Source organism: Anolis carolinensis, chromosome 3 (assembly GCF_035594765.1).
Source record: "Anolis carolinensis isolate JA03-04 chromosome 3, rAnoCar3.1.pri, whole genome shotgun sequence".
Taxonomy (NCBI): Eukaryota; Metazoa; Chordata; class Lepidosauria; order Squamata; family Dactyloidae; genus Anolis; species Anolis carolinensis.
In genome coordinates this window covers 176,929,721-176,947,713 of record NC_085843.1, presented here as the reverse complement: position 1 = coordinate 176,947,713, position 17,993 = coordinate 176,929,721, and the positions used below count along the sequence as shown (strand labels likewise).

Sequence of the window (17,993 nt, the reverse complement as noted above, 5' to 3'; positions counted from 1 at the left end):
CCTTTATATACCCTTCCCCCTCATTTGAAGATACATTTCCCGCCCAACAAAACCCCACGAAGTTTCCCCGCCAAGTCCAGCAGCCGTTTCTTCTCAGGATCCAGGTGTCTTATAGGTTCACAATGTCAGTGACCCTGAAACTCAGGCTCTGACAGGTCAGTGTCGAAACTATTATGGAGCTCCAAAAGGGTTAAGTTTTTCCTTATGTTATTCGCCCATTCATGCCAATGGGAACAATAATGGGACTTCTCCCCCTTCAGTTTTAGGGTTAGTGCAATGAAATTTGCTACAATTGCAGCACACATTTACCATTCTAAGCCTTTCAAGTTTCAGAATGTTTCACACATCTATTGACTTTGGGGAATTTTTAGAAGTTTTTATGAACAACATTTTTTTAAAAAATGACAAGAGCTATTTCCTTGAATTTCTGAACAATGATACAACATAACCAAGGTCATTATTCCTCCCAAGTTTCCAAAAGATTTGCACATCCAACATAAACTTAACAGTACTATTTCCCTGGAAGACCCCATGGGCCATCTAGTCCAATCCCCTTCTGCAAGGCAGAACAAATGCCTATCCAGCCTTTGATATAACAACAACAATAACAACAACAACAACAACAACAACAACAGAAAACCTACTAGGTGAACTTTGGAGTTACTGCCTCTCAATTTTGCCTACCTCACAAGGTTTTTATACTGTTTTTATACCTAAAGAACACATTGTTTTAAATTTTTCTTATGCTTAAGCTGTTGTTTTATTATTGGACTGTTGTATGCTGTATGTTGGTATTGAATATTTACCATGTGTAAACCCCACTGAGTCCCCATGGGAGATAAAGCAGTATATAAATAAAGTTTTGTTGTTGTTTCAACTCCCTTTTATCTCAAAATCCCTTTCAAGAATGAACAAGTGTTTCCCCCCACCAAAACTTTTAGGGAGGAGGAGAAGGAGGAGGCACAAAGTGATAAGCAGAGAGAGAGAGAGAGAGAGAGAGAGAGAGAGAGAGAGAGAGAAAGAGAGAGAGCGCAAGAAAACAACATCCCACACTGCCCACCTTGCCTTCCCTTCCTTTCCTCTCTGCCTGTCACTCTCTGGGCTGGCAATGTGCCGGAGGGACTCCTTTCTTGCCTGGCCATCCAGCCAGACATCCCTACCTCCAGCCTGCCTGCCCTGGGCCCCTTCGAGAAAAGAGCAAGGCTTCTCCCTCAACTCCAGGCCATGTCATCTTCCTTGGAGCTCTTCGGGGGGGGGGGGGGGCAAACCCAGCCCTTTTGGGGGAGAAGCAACACCCACAACGGAGACCTGGAGCCACTTCTGAGATTTACATAACTCTTCCGAAAAGTCATAGATGAGTGTTTTGAATCTTAATTTTTTTTGTATGGGTGCCATTCACAGTTTGAAAATCGTGTTGTATATACAGATCTTACGAAATAGATCAGACATATGACACACAAACTACGTTTTGCACAGCCCTAGTATCTACAATGCATTCTGTGAAGCCAATTTCAGCCTGGGACTTAAGATATATTGGAATCTGCTGCAACACATTAGAATGCTTAACCCAGACTTCCCTACAGCTTTCTTTTATATACTTTAATATACCCTTCAGTGTCATAAAGCACATTGGGGGGGGGGGGGGGGTTGTATTTTGAGGCTGCTGCAGTTTGGAGTCAGCTTGGAGTTGCATTAAATGGTCAGTGCAGATGAACCCTAGATGAAGATTTCAACAGGACCATTTAAACAACATTTGCAATTTGGGCCTCTTGGGAATTTAAAAAAGAAAGAAAAAAGATCTACGTTTGTGGCTTGCTACATTTGTGGCTTGCTTTTGTTTCTTATCATATGTTATGTCACATTTATATTCTACTTTGTAACCAAAAAAAAGTAATTGCCTGTTGTATGAGGGTTTACTTTTCAGTTTCAATTACCCATGTTCAATGTTCAACTGCTGCCTGAAAATATTACAAAATCTTCCCTTACCCATGGTCCAAAATCTTACTCGTATAGGTTTCAGTCCTATCCATGGCTTCAGGCATTCATGGTGTGTGTGTGTTTGTGTGAGTGTGTGTGTGTGTGTGTCTTGGAATGTATCCCCACGTGTAAGGCAGGAAGGACTACAATAATTTTAATGTCTATTCGTCTGAACCACAATGACAACTGTGTTATAAATAAATACATATTCACTCCAAATAGAGAGAATGCTTAGTAGGGTCATTGATCGGCTGGGATTCTTTTCAGGAAGGAGAAATATCAGTGCCTTAAACTGCTTAAAAGTGAACTGGACAAAAGCTTTGGAAACATTTCTGCAGGACATAGCCTAAACCAACATGCATGTCTGAGTGATAAGACAGTAAGGAGAAAGCAGAGAAGGCTTGGCTGTGGCAACATTAGGTGCTTTTGTTGTTAAAATTAGAGCTCCCCTATTCATTTTTATGGGAACAGGTCAAAATATGAACAACAAATCTGACCCCTTCACATCAAATTAGGCCGATACAGCTGCAAATTAAGTGGAAAATCTACAATTTGACTTTTTAAAAAGTAAAATGCAGTCTCAGGGAACTGCCAATTAAATGGTGAATAGGGAGTTCTTTTTCAAACACCCTGTAGTTGCCACTATGGAACAGTTGCACCCCCATTTTGGAGGTGTCAAAATTGGTATTTTGTTATTCCTCGCACAATAGTCACATCTTTTATTCACTTGTCTGCACGTCTGCCCCATTTGCAGTTACAGGGCTTCACTCAGCTGTGTGCCCGACCATTTGCAGCTACAACTGGCAGTGAAGCCTTGCATAATAGTTGCACTCTACTTTTTTAGTCAAAAAAGGGCAAATGTGACTATTACACAAGGAAATACAATAGACGGATACATATTCCCTAATGCATTTAGTCCCAGTCAACATTACTGAAGGAGTGAAGCCTGACATAAAAGTCTGACATAAATAGTAGGAACACTCCTGAGATAACCTTTGTCCACCTAATAAATAGTTTTCTCTCTACCTTGTGAAATCTATTTCATGGCAATGTTTGAACATGATTGCATCAGCCACTTTCCTCTTTTACTGACAGTGACTTGTTCTACAGCTTTTGGGTTAGTAGGTTAGCTTTGACATACTACAATAGTCATACTTCCTTTTTCCACCAACCTTTAGATGAATCATCATAACCTATGTTCATAATTGTATCTCGAACGATTTGCTGGTAATCCACCACAGCTGTAGATGTGATCTCTCCACAGAGCAGCACCATCCCAGTTTTGCACACTGTCTCTGAAACAAAAGGAAGACAAGTTGAAATCCCAATGAGACCAGCTGGAGAAATCATTGGCAACAAGAGTGCTCAGTGCTCTCCAAGCATTCAAGGCTGCAAGTATTCACTAACTTTTTCCTTCATAAACCTTTTGTGTATTCCACATATGCACTTCTCTATGGGTAACTAACTAACATAAATACCACATAACCGCCACCTATCCATCCATTTATACTTCTTTTCTCAAAAGTGGAACTTCAACTTTGTGGTTCCATTTTCTCATAGTCAAGTACCACAAAATAATGGAAAGCAAGGTAGAGCTTTTAGCAGTTCCAGTTAAGTTATGTGGCACAAAGGAAACGAACATGCAGTCTAAAATACAGTTTGTAGGGAATTAAACTTCTCCTCTTTTTTTTTTTTAATTCTCTTGCTGGACTTCCCAGAAATCAGGGATGTAGTAGAGGCCTCATTTTACTCCCCACAGCCTAAATTATGTGGGTCTTCTACTTCTTCCCCACCCAACTCCTATAATGAGGGTCATTTTTCTAGGAAATGAAAAAGAGGCAACATTTGAGGGGGCAAATGTTCCCTTACCACAAGCAACCTTTGCATTTGGATCTTGCTTCAAATGAGCATCAAGCACAGCATCACTAATCTGGTCGCAGATCTTGTCTGGGAAAAAAAAAGAACAGAGTACAGCTTTGGTTGCATGAAAAAAGAAAATATGGACTACATTTGTCACACTGGACTGAGAAACATAAAGGTATACCGGTTTTCTAGCACATATAGATATATTGAATGCAAACTCTCCTTATCGAAGAAAAAAAACAAATCAAAAGAAGCTAGCCCCTGAGCACCTGTTCATCAAACAAAATACAAAAGGAGAGTGAGATGGGAATGTATTATGTCATTGGATTTTCATGAAAAAAATGCCCCTGTAGCAAACGGAGGCCCTAACACACTGACATAGTGAACATGCGGTGATCGCCTTGCTATCAAATGAGATTATTTCAAGGTCAGGTCTTGGAAGAAACAAAGGTACATGGGAATACAATTCACTATAGCCCAGTCCAAAAGAAACAGGGGGTTATCGGCACAGATCAGGCACTTAAAGGTCAACTACTGTCTGGGAACAAGAGATTTAACCAGGAATTGGATCATCTACCCCTTCTAACACATATTGGATGGAAGAGGGGAGTGTAAACTGGACCAGCTTTATCATTGGACACCCTTTAGATTAGTGGTTCTCAACCTATGGGTCCCCAGGTGTTTTGGCCTACAACTTCCAGAAATCTCAGCCAGTTAGGAGTTCTGAGAGTTGAAAGCCAAAACATCTGGGGACCCACAGGTTGAGAACCACTGCTTTAGATACTGCAAAAGAGATAGCAATTTACTAAATATTTACTTTGTTTTTTTTAAAAAAAAATAGCAAGAAAGGGAAAGGTTCTTCTTGGATTTTCTGCTTCACTATGAATTTTACTGGTTACTATGAACTCTTGACTTGTATGAGTGTGTAAAGGGGTACATTTGCTACTCTGCCTAAGGCAGCAAAATGTCTTAGCCCTCCCCAGACAAAATGTGTAACAGATCAGAGAATGCGTTGTAGAAGTCTACAGCCCAACTAACCAAAAGTAAGCCTGGAGTGGGGAGATCAGCAGCAAAAGTAATTTCTTTACTTCAAGCACGGGAATCCTTTGTTACAAGCTCTCCAAATTGTGTATGTATGGTGGAAAAGTAATATCCCTATACCAAAAAGCCTACAAGAGGCTTTACTAAACCAAATGGGGATCCTGGTCATTTCCACTGTTATTTGTTGTGGGTTTTTCTGGGTTTTGTGCAGCATCCACTGGATGTTGATGTGAAAGCTGGCACTTGATCTCTGAACTTGCCTACTACTGCTATAAACCATTTCTTCAACATCTTGAACTTTTGGTGCACATCACAGAGGCAAGTTAGGAAACTTTTCTTTAGCATTTAAGGCTCTAATTTCACCATCTGGCTTTTAAGTTCCTACTGTCCCTTTTACTCTGGATTTGTTTCCTTTCAAGCATAAAAACACACTCTTAACTTCAATATTCTTATCTGACAGCTGGGGTGGGGGTGGGGAGGTTGCAAATTCCCCAGCCTGTAATCCTATACCCACTTGCCTGGGAGTAAATGTCAATGAACTTAATGAGACCCTAACAGACACATGCAGGACTGAATGGTTAAAGAGGCAGTTATTCCCAGAGCAAGGCAAATATTTAAGGAGGGATTCCATTTTTGGCCCAGATTCAGATCTGAGACACCAGATAGTTCTACACCTTGTAGATGGTGTCATATGAGTAGGTTGGCCAAGATTAACTCACTGATTAGACACTTCTAAGAAGTCTGAAACTGAGTGTGCTTGCCAAATGCGATAACTTTAGTTGGACCATTATACTAACATGCCATTTATTATTAAAAGCAATTAGAAAATATTAACAGCAGCACTGTTTATCTTGGGTTTATTTGATGCTGGTTGAAACCCTTTGTACATACATTTGAACAATTTGGACAATTTTATACTCGGAAGAGAAGGACCATTATTCTATCTATGCCAAATCAAAATATGCTTCACTAAATCCAGCGAAGCTTATGGCCAGGTAAGGAAGCAAAGAGAAATGAATCAGGGCATTATATTCTTGGGGGGTAACCAGTTTAGCAGCAGAAAATGCTATATATTTATTTCCTGTTGCCCTTTTAGAAAGGGACTGAAGAGGAAAATTGAGGTATTAATAGATAATTAAGAGCTTTGGGCTCCTTATGAGGATGGAACAGTGTTCTGATGAGTTTGGAGTAGTTTTCTGCATGGTTTGAGGATTATTCTTCCAAAAGAATCACACTATTTTTAATAAAATTCCTTTGAGAAAGTTTATAGAGTTTGAGGAACAGGTAGAGAGCACCAAGAATCAGAAAAGTTGAGTCAAGGAGCCAGCCAGTGGCCACCCACAGGCTCCCCTTTTGGCCATCTGTAGTCTAGTAAAAGCTAGAGATTGCTTTCCTTGAACTCATTTTAAAGGAACAAGTCATATGAATGAAGCCCCGTGATGCCAGAGGCAAAGACACAATATTTACACTTATATCTTCACAAACATATAAGACAAACATATAAGACAAGACCACTGGGACACTTGATGTCGAAAACATTACAATTCACCCTAAGGGCATGCAGGAAATAGACTTCCTATTTGAATCCGTAATCATTAAGGTCAAAGTTTATATCACTCTTTATTGCCCAACCAAAGTGGAGTGACTCTGGGGCAACAAACCATCCTAGATCATTATCCCATGCCCTCTTCCCCCCACCCCCAAATTTTACAACATTTCTAAGTCATCAAGGCAATGCAGAGGGACAGAGACCATACCACGACGCAGGGGACTTTAAAAGGAGCGTGTATGTGTGCAAACAATCCATTTGCTTGGGATAAGGATGAAAATGGTTAGTAACAGAGAAACCAGCAAATTCAGACGACATGTGATAAGTAATGAATAACGTAACATAGTGATTTGCAATGCTAGAGGACTAAATGCCACGATTACATGATTACCACTGCCACCCATGGGATAAGGTCCCTAGTTACTATGCCTAAACTCCTCATGTGCTTTTCTCAGATATCATGAGACTAGAATGTATATATGTGTTTGATCACTAGGAAAAGAGCTTTCAAAAATAAACATTGCATATCTATTGCAAATACAAAAAAGCCCCTAAAACCCTGGTTAATTATTATCACATTTCTCCATTCTAGATATTTGATATAATGACATTAGAAGCCTCCTGCTAAGCATGGAAAAAGCATATCAGACCTTTGTTGTTTGTTTTTCACAAGCAGTTAATCAGGCACAAAAGCCTATGTGACTCTATTAAGATCTGAACCACAATGAATTTAAAGAGGCTTAGGCCCCATTTACACTACCATCTAAAATACAGATTATCTGCTTTGAACTGGATTATATGGCTGCGTACTGTCATATAAACCACTTCCAAGCAGATAATGTGGATTATCTTCTTTGATAATCTGGATGATCTGGCAGTGTAGATCCAGCCTTACCTCCACAGAACTGCAATGAGGACTACAGACAAGGCTGACCCAATGGGCATTACCAGCCCCTTAAAGCTCTTAATGGAACACAATTGACCATTTCACTATATTAGTTGGGAGCTCACTTATCTGACTTGTGCAATGGGTGAAGAAAGGACAGAATGGATTATTGTGCATCCTGGAAACTTTAAGGGCAATTTTCTGAGAAATTTTGAAATATGTTTGGTGACCAGGAGATATTTTATTTATTTATTTATTTATTTATTTTTCAAACTTATATGCCGCCACTCCCCTAGGGCTCAGGGCGGCTTACAAGAACCGGCTAAAATCAACAATTTAAAAACATCTTAAAACATCTTTAAAACATCTTTAAAAATATCTTAAAAACATCCTAAAAGCACCTTTTAAAACATCTAACAGAACTCAAAGGCCTGCCGAAACAGGTGTGTCTTACATGCCCTGCGGAAAGCCGACAAGTCCCGCAAGGCACGGACTTCAGGTGGCAAGGTGTTCCAGAGAGATGGTGCCACTGCTGAAAAGGCTCTGCGTCTAGTTGCTGTTAGACGCAAGGCCTTAAAACTGGGGACTTCCAACAGGTCTTGGTCCTCAGAACGGAGGGATCTCTGGGGTTTGTAGGGAGTGAGGCGGTCCCTCAGGTACATCGGCCCTAGACCATGTAAGGCCTTAAAGGTAAGTACCATCACTTTGAAAGTGATCCGGTGCTCAATTGGTAACCAGTGCAGCTGCCGTAAGATTGGTGTTATGTGGCATCTCATCGGGACTCCCGCAAGGAGCCGGGCAGCTGCATTTTGCACCAATTTGAGCTTCCGGATCACCGACACAGGAAGGCCGATGTAAAGGGCATTACAGTAGTCCAGTCTCGAGATGACCGTAGCCTGGATCACCGTAGCCAGGTTGTCCCTAGACAGATAGGGGGCTAGCCGTCTAGCCTGCCGGAGATGAAAAAAGGCGGTTTTGCTAACGGCAGAGACCTGGGCCTCCATCGTCAGTGAAGGGTCCAAGAGGACTCCCAGACTCTTTACTAGTGAAGACGGGCGTAGCGCTTCACCATCCAGGATTGGCAACTGGATATCCCCACTGCCCGGTCGGCCCAGCCATAGGATCTCCATCTTTGCTGGATTCACCCTTAACCTACTGGAACGTAACCATCCAATAATGGCCTTGAGGCACTGATGAAAATTGTCGGGTACAGAATCCGGTCGGCCTTCCATTTTTAATACAAGCTGAGTGTCGTCAGCATATTGATAACATTCGAGCCCAAAATCTCGGACCAACTGAGCAAGTGGTCGCATATACATGCTAAACAACAGAGGGGAAAGAATGGCCCCTTGAGGCACCCCACAAAGTAGAGGGGACCTTTCAGAGACCAGGCCTCCCCTCTCCACTCGCTGTCCACGGTTGTGAAGAAAGGAGGCCAGCCAATTTAAAGCTGTCCCCCTGACTCCAACAACGGCAAGGCGGTGGGTCAAAAGATTATGATCGACTGTGTCAAATGCTGCAGTGAGGTCTAATAACACGAGCAACACTGACCCGCCCTGATCAAGCTGGCATCGAAGGTGATCCGTGATGGAAACCAGCACAGTCTCTGTCCCGTGTTCTGCACGAAAGCCAGACTGGAAGGGATCTAATCCGGCTGTGTTCTCTAGGAACTGTTGCAACTGCTCCGCTACTGCCCTCTCAATCACCTTGCCCAGGAACGAGAGGTTCGAAACTGGGCGATAGCTGGAGGGAACCGAACAATCTAAATCTGGTTTCTTCAGCAGGGGAGAGACCACCGCCTCTTTTAAACCCTCTGGAAAGACTCCTTGCTCCAGGGAGCTGTTTATTATCTTCAACAGAGGATCACGTAATCACTCCATGCAGGATTTTACCAACCAGGAGGGACATGGATCGAGGGAGCAAGTGGTCGGTCTAGCTGCAGCTATGAGCCTATCGACAGCCTCTGCGTCCAGTGGGATGAACCGGTCAAGGGTAGGCCCAGCAAGTGGCCATGGAGTCTCAAGTTCTCTCCTTGTATCAATTGTGGCAGGGAGGTCCCGGCGTAGTAGTGAGATCTTGTCAACAAAATAGCTTTGGAAGGCCTCAGCTGAAGGGGCCTGATCATCACTTTTTGGGACAGTAGGAACCGTCGTTAGAGATCTAATTATTTTGAACAATTTTGCCGGTCGTGAACTGGTGGATGCTATCAAAGAGGCATAATATACTTGCTTTGCTTCGATGATAGCATGCTCATAGGACTCCATAAATGCCCTATAAGCTGATCTCGAAGCTCTGTCATGAAGTTCTCGCCACACGCCCTCTAGCCGTCTCTTTTCCCGCTTCATCGATCGAAGTTCCTCGGTGAACCAAGGAGACCGATTTCGGCGGGGTTGGAGAGGGCGTCTAGGGGCGATCTCGTCGAGTGCATTGGATAGCCTGATGTTCCATGTGTCCACCTGCACATCGATCAAGTCGCTGACAGGCTCCAGATCCTTCAGAGCATTCTGGAACCTACTAGGTTCCATAAGTCTTCTTGAGCGAGCCCAAATTGGCTTGGTGCCCTTGTCAGGTGGGTAGGCATGCTCCAGCCTGACCCTCAGGGCACAGTGATCCGACCATGGAACCTCTATAATAGAGGCTTGGGTCACTTGAATTCCTGCGCTGAAGATCAAGTCTAACGTGTGTCCTGCCTGATGCGTGGGCCCAGTACTACAGAGCGAGAGTCCTAGTGTCTCCATGGTGGACACTAGGTCCGTAGCTGCTGCTGAGCAAGAGTCTGTATCAGCGTGGACATTGAAATCCCCAAGGATGATAAGTCTGGGGAACCTCAAGGACCACTCCGACACAGTCTCGAGCAGCTGGGATAGGCTGTCTGCTGGTGCACTAGGCGCACGGTACACCAGTAGGAAGGCTATGCTCTCAGGGGAATCCCACACCAGACCAACACTTTCAATGCCAAAGATGTCCAAAACAGGAACTGCCCTAAGTGAAAAGCCTTCACGGGAGAGCATAGCCACCCCACCCCTCTGCCTCCCGCTCCGCATCTGGTGGGTGATTACATAACCTGGAGATGTTATTTCCTGGAGTAGGATCTCATACCCCTCTTGGATCCAAGTTTCTGTGATACACACTAGATCAGCTCCCTGGTCAGTAAGAAAATCTCTGATAGTAGCAGTTTTATTCCTTATGGACCTAGCATTCACTAACACCAGGGTAGGAGGGGAGGAAACTGGTAGCCTGTCATGAGTGCACTTGGGGATAGGCCGCAGGTCAGAGGGGGGCCGAGTCTTCCGTCGACTCAGCCTCCCTCTAGTATTCAGCCTGCGCCTACCGTCATGCCTCCCCCTCCCAGAGATCGTAGGAATTCCCACAGACAGACCTACTTCTCTTGGGGGGTCTAGGGTAGAAACTAGGTGCCCAATGTTCGACTGGCCCCCTGAAAAGGAGATGGGGCATGGCCAATTAACATGTGGTCATGGATGGGGACCTCAGAGGAATGAGGGGCAGGCGTAAAGGCTATATCACCCGGCCAGCATTGTGGGTGGGGGGGGGGGTGGTCTAGGGGACATCAAGTCTAGGTTCCCTCGAGAGTGTTGGGATAAGTTCTTAACTCCAGCACACTGGGAGGTCACTCTCTCTTTTATGCCCACAGTTCTGATATTCAAATCCCAGGTTTTAGTGTTTTGGGGGAGTGCTCCCTCCTCCATATTTACAGATCTAGAACCACCTGGGGGAACATTGGCCAATTTGTGGGAGAAGGTGGTAGTTGCAGGTCTTGTCCAGCTACTGAATCCTGCTCCCCAGAAGATTCTAGTCTTAAATTTCTTTTGAGGTCTCGGAGACCTGCGATTTGGAGGTTTACTGGTTCCTATCGTTGTCAGTCCAGCACTCTGCAAAGTGCCAGAAACTCCCTCTGCTAACAAAATAATTTGTTCTGGCTTCTCACCAGAAGTCCGGCGCATATCATGGCAGTGTTTCCGTCTCTGGTCGAGGTGACCCGCACGCTTGCGCCGAAGCTTTTTGGGGTTTGGAGAAGAAGGCAGAAGCTCGCCGACGGCGTCCCCAAGGTCAGCTGCCATCTTTGGTGCTTGCCTCTTTGACAGGGAGAGGCAGCGATGTTGCTGGGGGCCTCCACAAAAGGGGGGCACTGAAGGAGAGACAGGCACCCGTCCAAGGATCTCTGTCACATCTAGTGCCTCCATTTCAGGCAGAGAGGGCCAATCCTTTTCCTGTCTGGTGGTCCCAGGGGGTCCCTGCCCAGACCAGGGACATGGGCAGGTCGGCCCAAGGTCGAGAGGGCATAGACCACCAAACAAGCAGCCATGGGAAGCTGACTCTAAAGTCTCCCCCTTCGGCATTGAGAGTGCATCCTGGCTCATCACGGTACTCTCAAATGGCTCTCCAATTTCCAGGGAAGCTCTTCGCAAAATTGAAGAAGGCTCCTTGGGGTAGTCCCGGTTTTGAGCCCAAGCTAGGTCTCATATGAGGGAGCAACCTTCCAGTGACCTACAGAGGTTGAAGTTCTTAATTCCTGTTCACTGTCTATCCAAGAGGCGGAATGATTCAGTCACCCCAGATTATATATGTTGAGGGGCAGAGAGAGGACAAGCCACCCATGCCATGTACAACCTGACACTCTTGACATGTACACATCTAAACCGCCCCGAGCCCTAGGGGAGTGGCGGCATATAAGTTTAAATAATAAATAAATAAATAAACACCCCACTCCTCCTCCCAAAAAAGACCCGGCCAGCCCACCTCTAAAGCTGCATAAGATGGCCTCCTATCTCCAGGGCTGAGATAAAGCTCAGTTATCAGTTTGGTTGTTGTTTGCACATAGGTAGGTAGGTAGATATGTAGGAAGAAAGGAAGCAACATCTTTTGATGTTCTTCATTTGTATTTCTGAAACCTCAAGTTCTTTCTATGATGAAATGTCTGAATTTTGGAAAATTCTTCAAAACCAAGTTGAAACCAAATTCTTTCCCACTAGTATCAGCCAAATTCAGAAAACACAATAATCCCCAATATGTCAAGGACTATACTATTCCTACCTGTTGAAAATGAATGACAATAGAAAAGTCAAGTCTCACTAAATACTATTGTATTTAAAGACTATACTATTTTCAATAGAATCAAGAAATTATTATTATTATTATTATTATTATTATTATTATTATTATTATTATTATTCAGCCTTGCTCTACCCACCTTAGGCTGCACATGTGGGAGGGTGAACATGTACATATTCAAATGTTTTGTTGAGACAGAAACAAAATGTCCTTCATATCATCCCAAAAAGAAATGAATGTGCTGTACATAATGTGCTATGTTTTGTGCATACAGCTCCACTGCCTGTAGCCTGAAGTGTTATAGCCAAGGAAATGGTATAATCCAGAATCATCTGGTCCTTAATTTGAATTTAAGAGGACATGAATTTCATCTATGGAAAAAAATAGATTTTACAGCTAGGTGAAGAGGCATGATTAGCATCATCCACCACATTGCTTGCTACGACCTCTTCCTTCAGTTAAAGAAAACAATCCATCATTGAATTAAATTATGCATTGCGCATCCCTTCTGTTCATTCCTCCACAAAAAGAATACTGCAACACTTAAGCTATCCCATCTTTGCATACACAAGAAATCAGCAACTCAAGGCTCCTGGACCAAGTTCAATCCCTGAGAGCTACTAGCTAGTGGCTCTTACTGATAGTAGATCTCACTGACTATTGAGTTTGGGGCCAATTATCCTCCACTTAGAATGGCCCCTATATATTGTCTATGTTGGTAAAGTCAAAGAGATACAGACCATATTCCACATTGTTTTGCCTCAAATAAAATGTGCCTCAGGATAGCCCTGAAGATAGTGACTTGCAGTCTCTAGTGAGAATTACGGATAAATTTGGCAAGGAGAGAAGTAAAGGGAATACAAGAGCTAAACTATCCCGAGTGTTTCACTCTGAAAATTGCAGAGTGAAGAGTCCTCTTAGGGGCTTTAAGAAAGGAAAACAAACATAGAGAAGTGTTTGGACTTTACAAACAGGTAAAACATCACAATACCTTGCTGGAGCTGAAGAAAAAACTACCTGTGAATTTCAGGTAGAGGAAAAGAACCTGGTTAAAACATTTCAGTACAAACCTCTCATGCATTGCTATCAGTATTAGACAATCTCTTTTTATTTCATCTTTGAAAGATATTAAGACTGATGGATCTGGAAGAAGGGTTCTAACACTGATCTCGGCACAGGCAGGCTTATACAAAAAATGTATGAAGACTCATTTCCTGTGGTTCAAACTGACAGACAAGTGTTTGCTTGGTTTTGTTTTTTTAAATTTCTATGCCTATACATGAATTGCTGTTTTGTGCCTTCAAGTTATTTCCAACTTCTGGCAACCCTAAGACAAAACTTTCATGGGGATTTCTTGGCAAGATTTCTTCAGAGGGGGGTTTGTTTTCACCTTCACCTACATTAACATTAATCACACAATGATTTCCTCATGTGACTAGGACACTGGAGAAGTAACATTACAGATTTTTGTGTGCCTTCGCGTCATTTCGAAGCTATGGCAACCCCAAGGTGAATCCATCACAGTGTTTTCTGGATGTTTTTTCAAAAGAGATTTGCCACTGTGTTCCTCTGAGGCTGAGTTTTTTTTTTTGTTTTTTTTTTTTTTCGTTTCAGGAGCAACTGGAGTTGCTTCTGGAGTGAGAGAATTGGCAGTCTGCAAGGACGTTGCCCAGGGAACGCCCAGATGTTTTTGATGTTTTACCATCCTTGTGGGAGGCTTCTCTCATGCCCCCGCATGGAGCTGGAGCTGATAGAGGGAGCTCATCCGCGCTCTCCCCGGGTGGGATTCGAACGTGGCAGCCTTCAGGCAGGCAACCCAACCTTCAGGTCACAAGGCTTTTATCCCCTAGGCCACCAGAGGCTCCTTGAGGTTGAGTGAGTGTCACCCAATTGGTTTTATGGCTGAGTGGGGATTTGAAGCCGTCTTCAGATTAATAGTCCAATCCTCAAACACTACAACTCTCTAACATTAAATATCACAATTTCTGATAAGCAAATCAGACTTAAGAAACAAGCATTTTAAGAAACTGAAACAGAGAACACAAAGAAATATGTTTCACAATGTGTCAAAAGTTTAAATATTTCCGTGTGTGAGAGCTCAAAAGTGATTCCTGATGTCTATAAAAATAAAGTAAGACCCAGGATCAAATCAGCACCTTGGCATCAAGGCCACTGGATTTAAAAAAACAAAACAACAGGTGACCTTAGCCTGGCATCATTGCCTCTGTCATTATCATGAAAGCCTCTTCTGTATTGTGGGGAGAGATTGCGCTTTTGTACTTACCAAAGGTTATTTGCCATCAGAAGAGGAGCTGACGCAGAATCCCCAGTTAATACATTACAAAGGGGGAGTGAAAGTTAAAATGTGGACAAGCTCTGCAGTGACCTCTCCCAGAGAACTCAACACTGTCTAATAACCTAAAATGAAGTCCTACTAGGTAGAAGAAGAAGACAGAAAAACCCCAACATTCAAAACCCTATCATGTTCTAACCAACAGGGAAGCTCAGTGTGATTTTTCTTTCCTTTTTGTGGAAACCTTTTGAAATCCTTCTAAAATTGTTTACTAAAGGCTATCCAAGTCCAGGGCTCAGAGAAATCACCAGGAGAATGGGATGCTGGTGGTGCAAAACCTTCCCCAGAATCTGATTTTTTATGGTCAGATCACTGACAGCAGAAGAATAACAGCAGTTCATGACAAGTAGGAAGCTTCAAAGGATCTGATCATAAAGCATTCTGCCAGATTCTATCACCACAAAAGCTATAGGATTGCATCCCAAAGCAGTCCTTTCTTTTTAACTTGAATTTCAGACCTGAATTTCACTACAAGTTCTAGGATGCCAAAATGCACATCTGAGAACCTTATCACATTGGGTTATAATCTGTTTATATCAGTATGCATCCCATATTTTTTAGGATTAGATGCATACCGTATTGAGCCTAGATGCATACTCTCCTCATTACACCTGATTATTATAATTCTTATGATTTGAAAATACTGCGCTTTGACTCATCACACCATGGAAGGCTTCTTCTTCCCAATCCATTCAAAACACCCCCTACATCATTCTGTGACCTTTTTAAAAGTATCGTTGCCGATAGGTTGCATACAGATTTTCCTATCATACACAAAACAGTGCTTCAGTGATGGAAGAATCCATAGTATTTAAAAAAAACACAATTAGAATTCAGTCAACAAATAATCTATTACGGCGACGCTTTGCAGACGGATTCCGATGGAATACTGACGGGATGGGGCAAACGTCATGTGATGGGACCCTTTTGAAACCATTATCAAACAGTCTCAGAAACTGAGTATTTCCTACTGTGATAAGGTCCTGAGTGTATCAGAGATTAGCTCGACCCTCCTAAACTGGCCTTGTGCAAAGGAACATTTGTTTATTTGCGTCTAATGTTAGCAGGTACCTTGTGTTCTTATGCTTCCCAGATAAAATAAACTCACATAGTGATGTCAGCATTGAAATTTGGCTGATCACTACCTGCACCATGCTTAAACATTTCCATGATTTTAAAATCAATCATTTGTTTTCCTTTCATAGCTACAGTAGAGTCTCACTTATCCATGCTAAACGGGCCGGCAGAAGCTTGGATAAGCGAATATCTTGGATAATAAGGAGGGATTAAGGAAAAGCCTATTAAACATCAAATTAGGTTATGATTTTACAAATTAAGCACCAAAACATCATGTTGTACAACAAATTTGACAGAAAAAGTAGTTCAATACGCAGTAATGCTACGTAGTAATTACTGTATTTATGAATTTGGCACCAAAATATCATGATATATTGAAAACATTGACTACAAAAATGGCTTGGATTATCCAGAAGCTTGGATAAGCGAGGCTTGGATAAGTGAGACTCTACTGTATAAGGAAATGGCCTGAACAGTTAGTACTTGGGTCCTCTTGTCCAGTGCCACTCATGTTGTTAGGGAAAGGGAAGGTGGGCAGAGTTTTCCTATACTTCTATCGAGCACAGCTGCTGTAGGCAATGATTTACAGTTTCATGGTATAAGAAGCATCTGGGACAACTCTAAAAAGTACAGCAAGCATACAGTCCAAGGCGGAATTAGTGTACGTACATACATGCACACGTCTGTAAACCAGAGTTGGGAAAGCTCCTTTTTTGGACAACAGCTCCCAGAATCCCCCAGCCACTACAGCCAGAGCTCATTGAAGATTTAAAAAGCCAAAACTTGTAGGCTCTAAGCTCAACCCAAAAGTTTTAAAAGTTTTTTTGAGAAAAAAAAGATGTGTGTCAGACTTTAAAACATTCTCAGCAATATTGATCTAAGGTGCACATGGATTTTGTTACTGACACCTGAAGTAGCTTTGGCTGACAGAGAACACATGTGATATCTTCACATCAGCATGATAAATATCTGAGAGAATCTATTCACTAGTTGAAGGGCTTTTTAATAAAACATTGGTTTGGAGATACAACAGACTCACCCAACATTTCCAAATCCCACATACTTTTTAGGCCCCTTCCACACTGCCACTGTATCCCAGGATCCAATCCCAGATTATCTGCTTATCCCAGATTATTTTGCATTGCAGACTCATATAATCCAGTTTAAAGCAGATCTGGGATCAGATCCTGTGATATGGGACCATGTAGAAGGGGCCTCAGTGGAGCCTTGGGCTGAACTCTTTAGACATGTGTGCCTAGAGGAAAGGCTGCAGATCTCAAGCAGACTTCTTTAGAGAGGGTGTGTCTCTCCCATCCATCCCAGGAATGCCATACTCTTGAAAGGACTGTTTTCTGCAAAAGTAACCCACAATCATTGTGCCCATCCTTTATAGTTTGCAACACTCTGGCCTTGAAGTACACTACAGGGAGTCCCTAAGTTATGAACAAGATAGTTCTGTAAGTTAGCTCTTAAGCTGAATTTGTATGCAAGTCAGAACAGGTACATTTTTAAGTGCAACTCCAGTCGAGCAAAATACATATTTTCGTTTTGGATAGCATAGGGAAGGGTGAACACCCCTGTGGTGTTTGTTTTGCTGTCTGGGCCTCTGTTCAGAACATTCCACCTCACTTTCTGTCCCTGTGATAACTGGATTTTGAAAAAATTGGCTTGTTGAGGAAACAAGGATTGGTGATAAAGCTGCAGTGGAGACCCCTTTTCTCCATGATAACTCTTTCAGGAGTTAATTCCCCCTCAGAGAAGTAGTTCTTTTCTCTCTTCCTGTTGTCTCATCCCGGTTCTTAACTGTCAGTCATTTGTAAGTTGGGTGTTTGTAACTCGGGACTACCTGTATTTGAAGTGCTTTGACTGAAAAGCAGCATGTCACAACAAAACAATGAGGGCAACAACGTGGCTGTTGAGGAGCAATACAGCTTATCAGTGGGCGTGAATGTGAGGTGGGGCTCTCTCTATTCATCTATAAGGCCTGGTTTCTGCTATTCAGATCTAGAGCAGGAAGAGAAGGTGTGTTTGTGTGGCCTTCTACACTGACATATACAATCCAAATTATCTGCTTTGAACTGGATTATATAGCAGTGTGGACTCATATAATCCAGTTCAAAGCTGATAAAGTGGATTATCTGATTTGATAATTAGGATTATATGGCAGTGTAGAAAGG

General features: G+C 42.8%; 2 protein-coding genes across 2 annotated transcripts in view; one reads left to right on the top strand and one right to left on the bottom strand.

Moving 5' to 3' along the window:
- The window catches only part of LOC134297668 (uncharacterized), a 345,438-nt gene that overhangs the window by 89,261 nt on the left and 238,184 nt on the right, over positions 1–17,993 (top strand). The window lies entirely within an intron of this gene.
- mat1a (methionine adenosyltransferase 1A) overlaps positions 1–17,993 on the bottom strand; it is a 53,619-nt gene that overhangs the window by 29,852 nt on the left and 5,774 nt on the right. Inside the window, exons 2-3 of the mRNA XM_062975829.1 lie at positions 3,847–3,924; positions 3,150–3,272 (exon numbers count right to left, since the gene is read on the bottom strand). Of these exons, the coding sequence (XP_062831899.1) occupies positions 3,150–3,272; positions 3,847–3,924 (201 nt within the window). The remainder of the gene's footprint in view (positions 1–3,149; positions 3,273–3,846; positions 3,925–17,993) is intronic.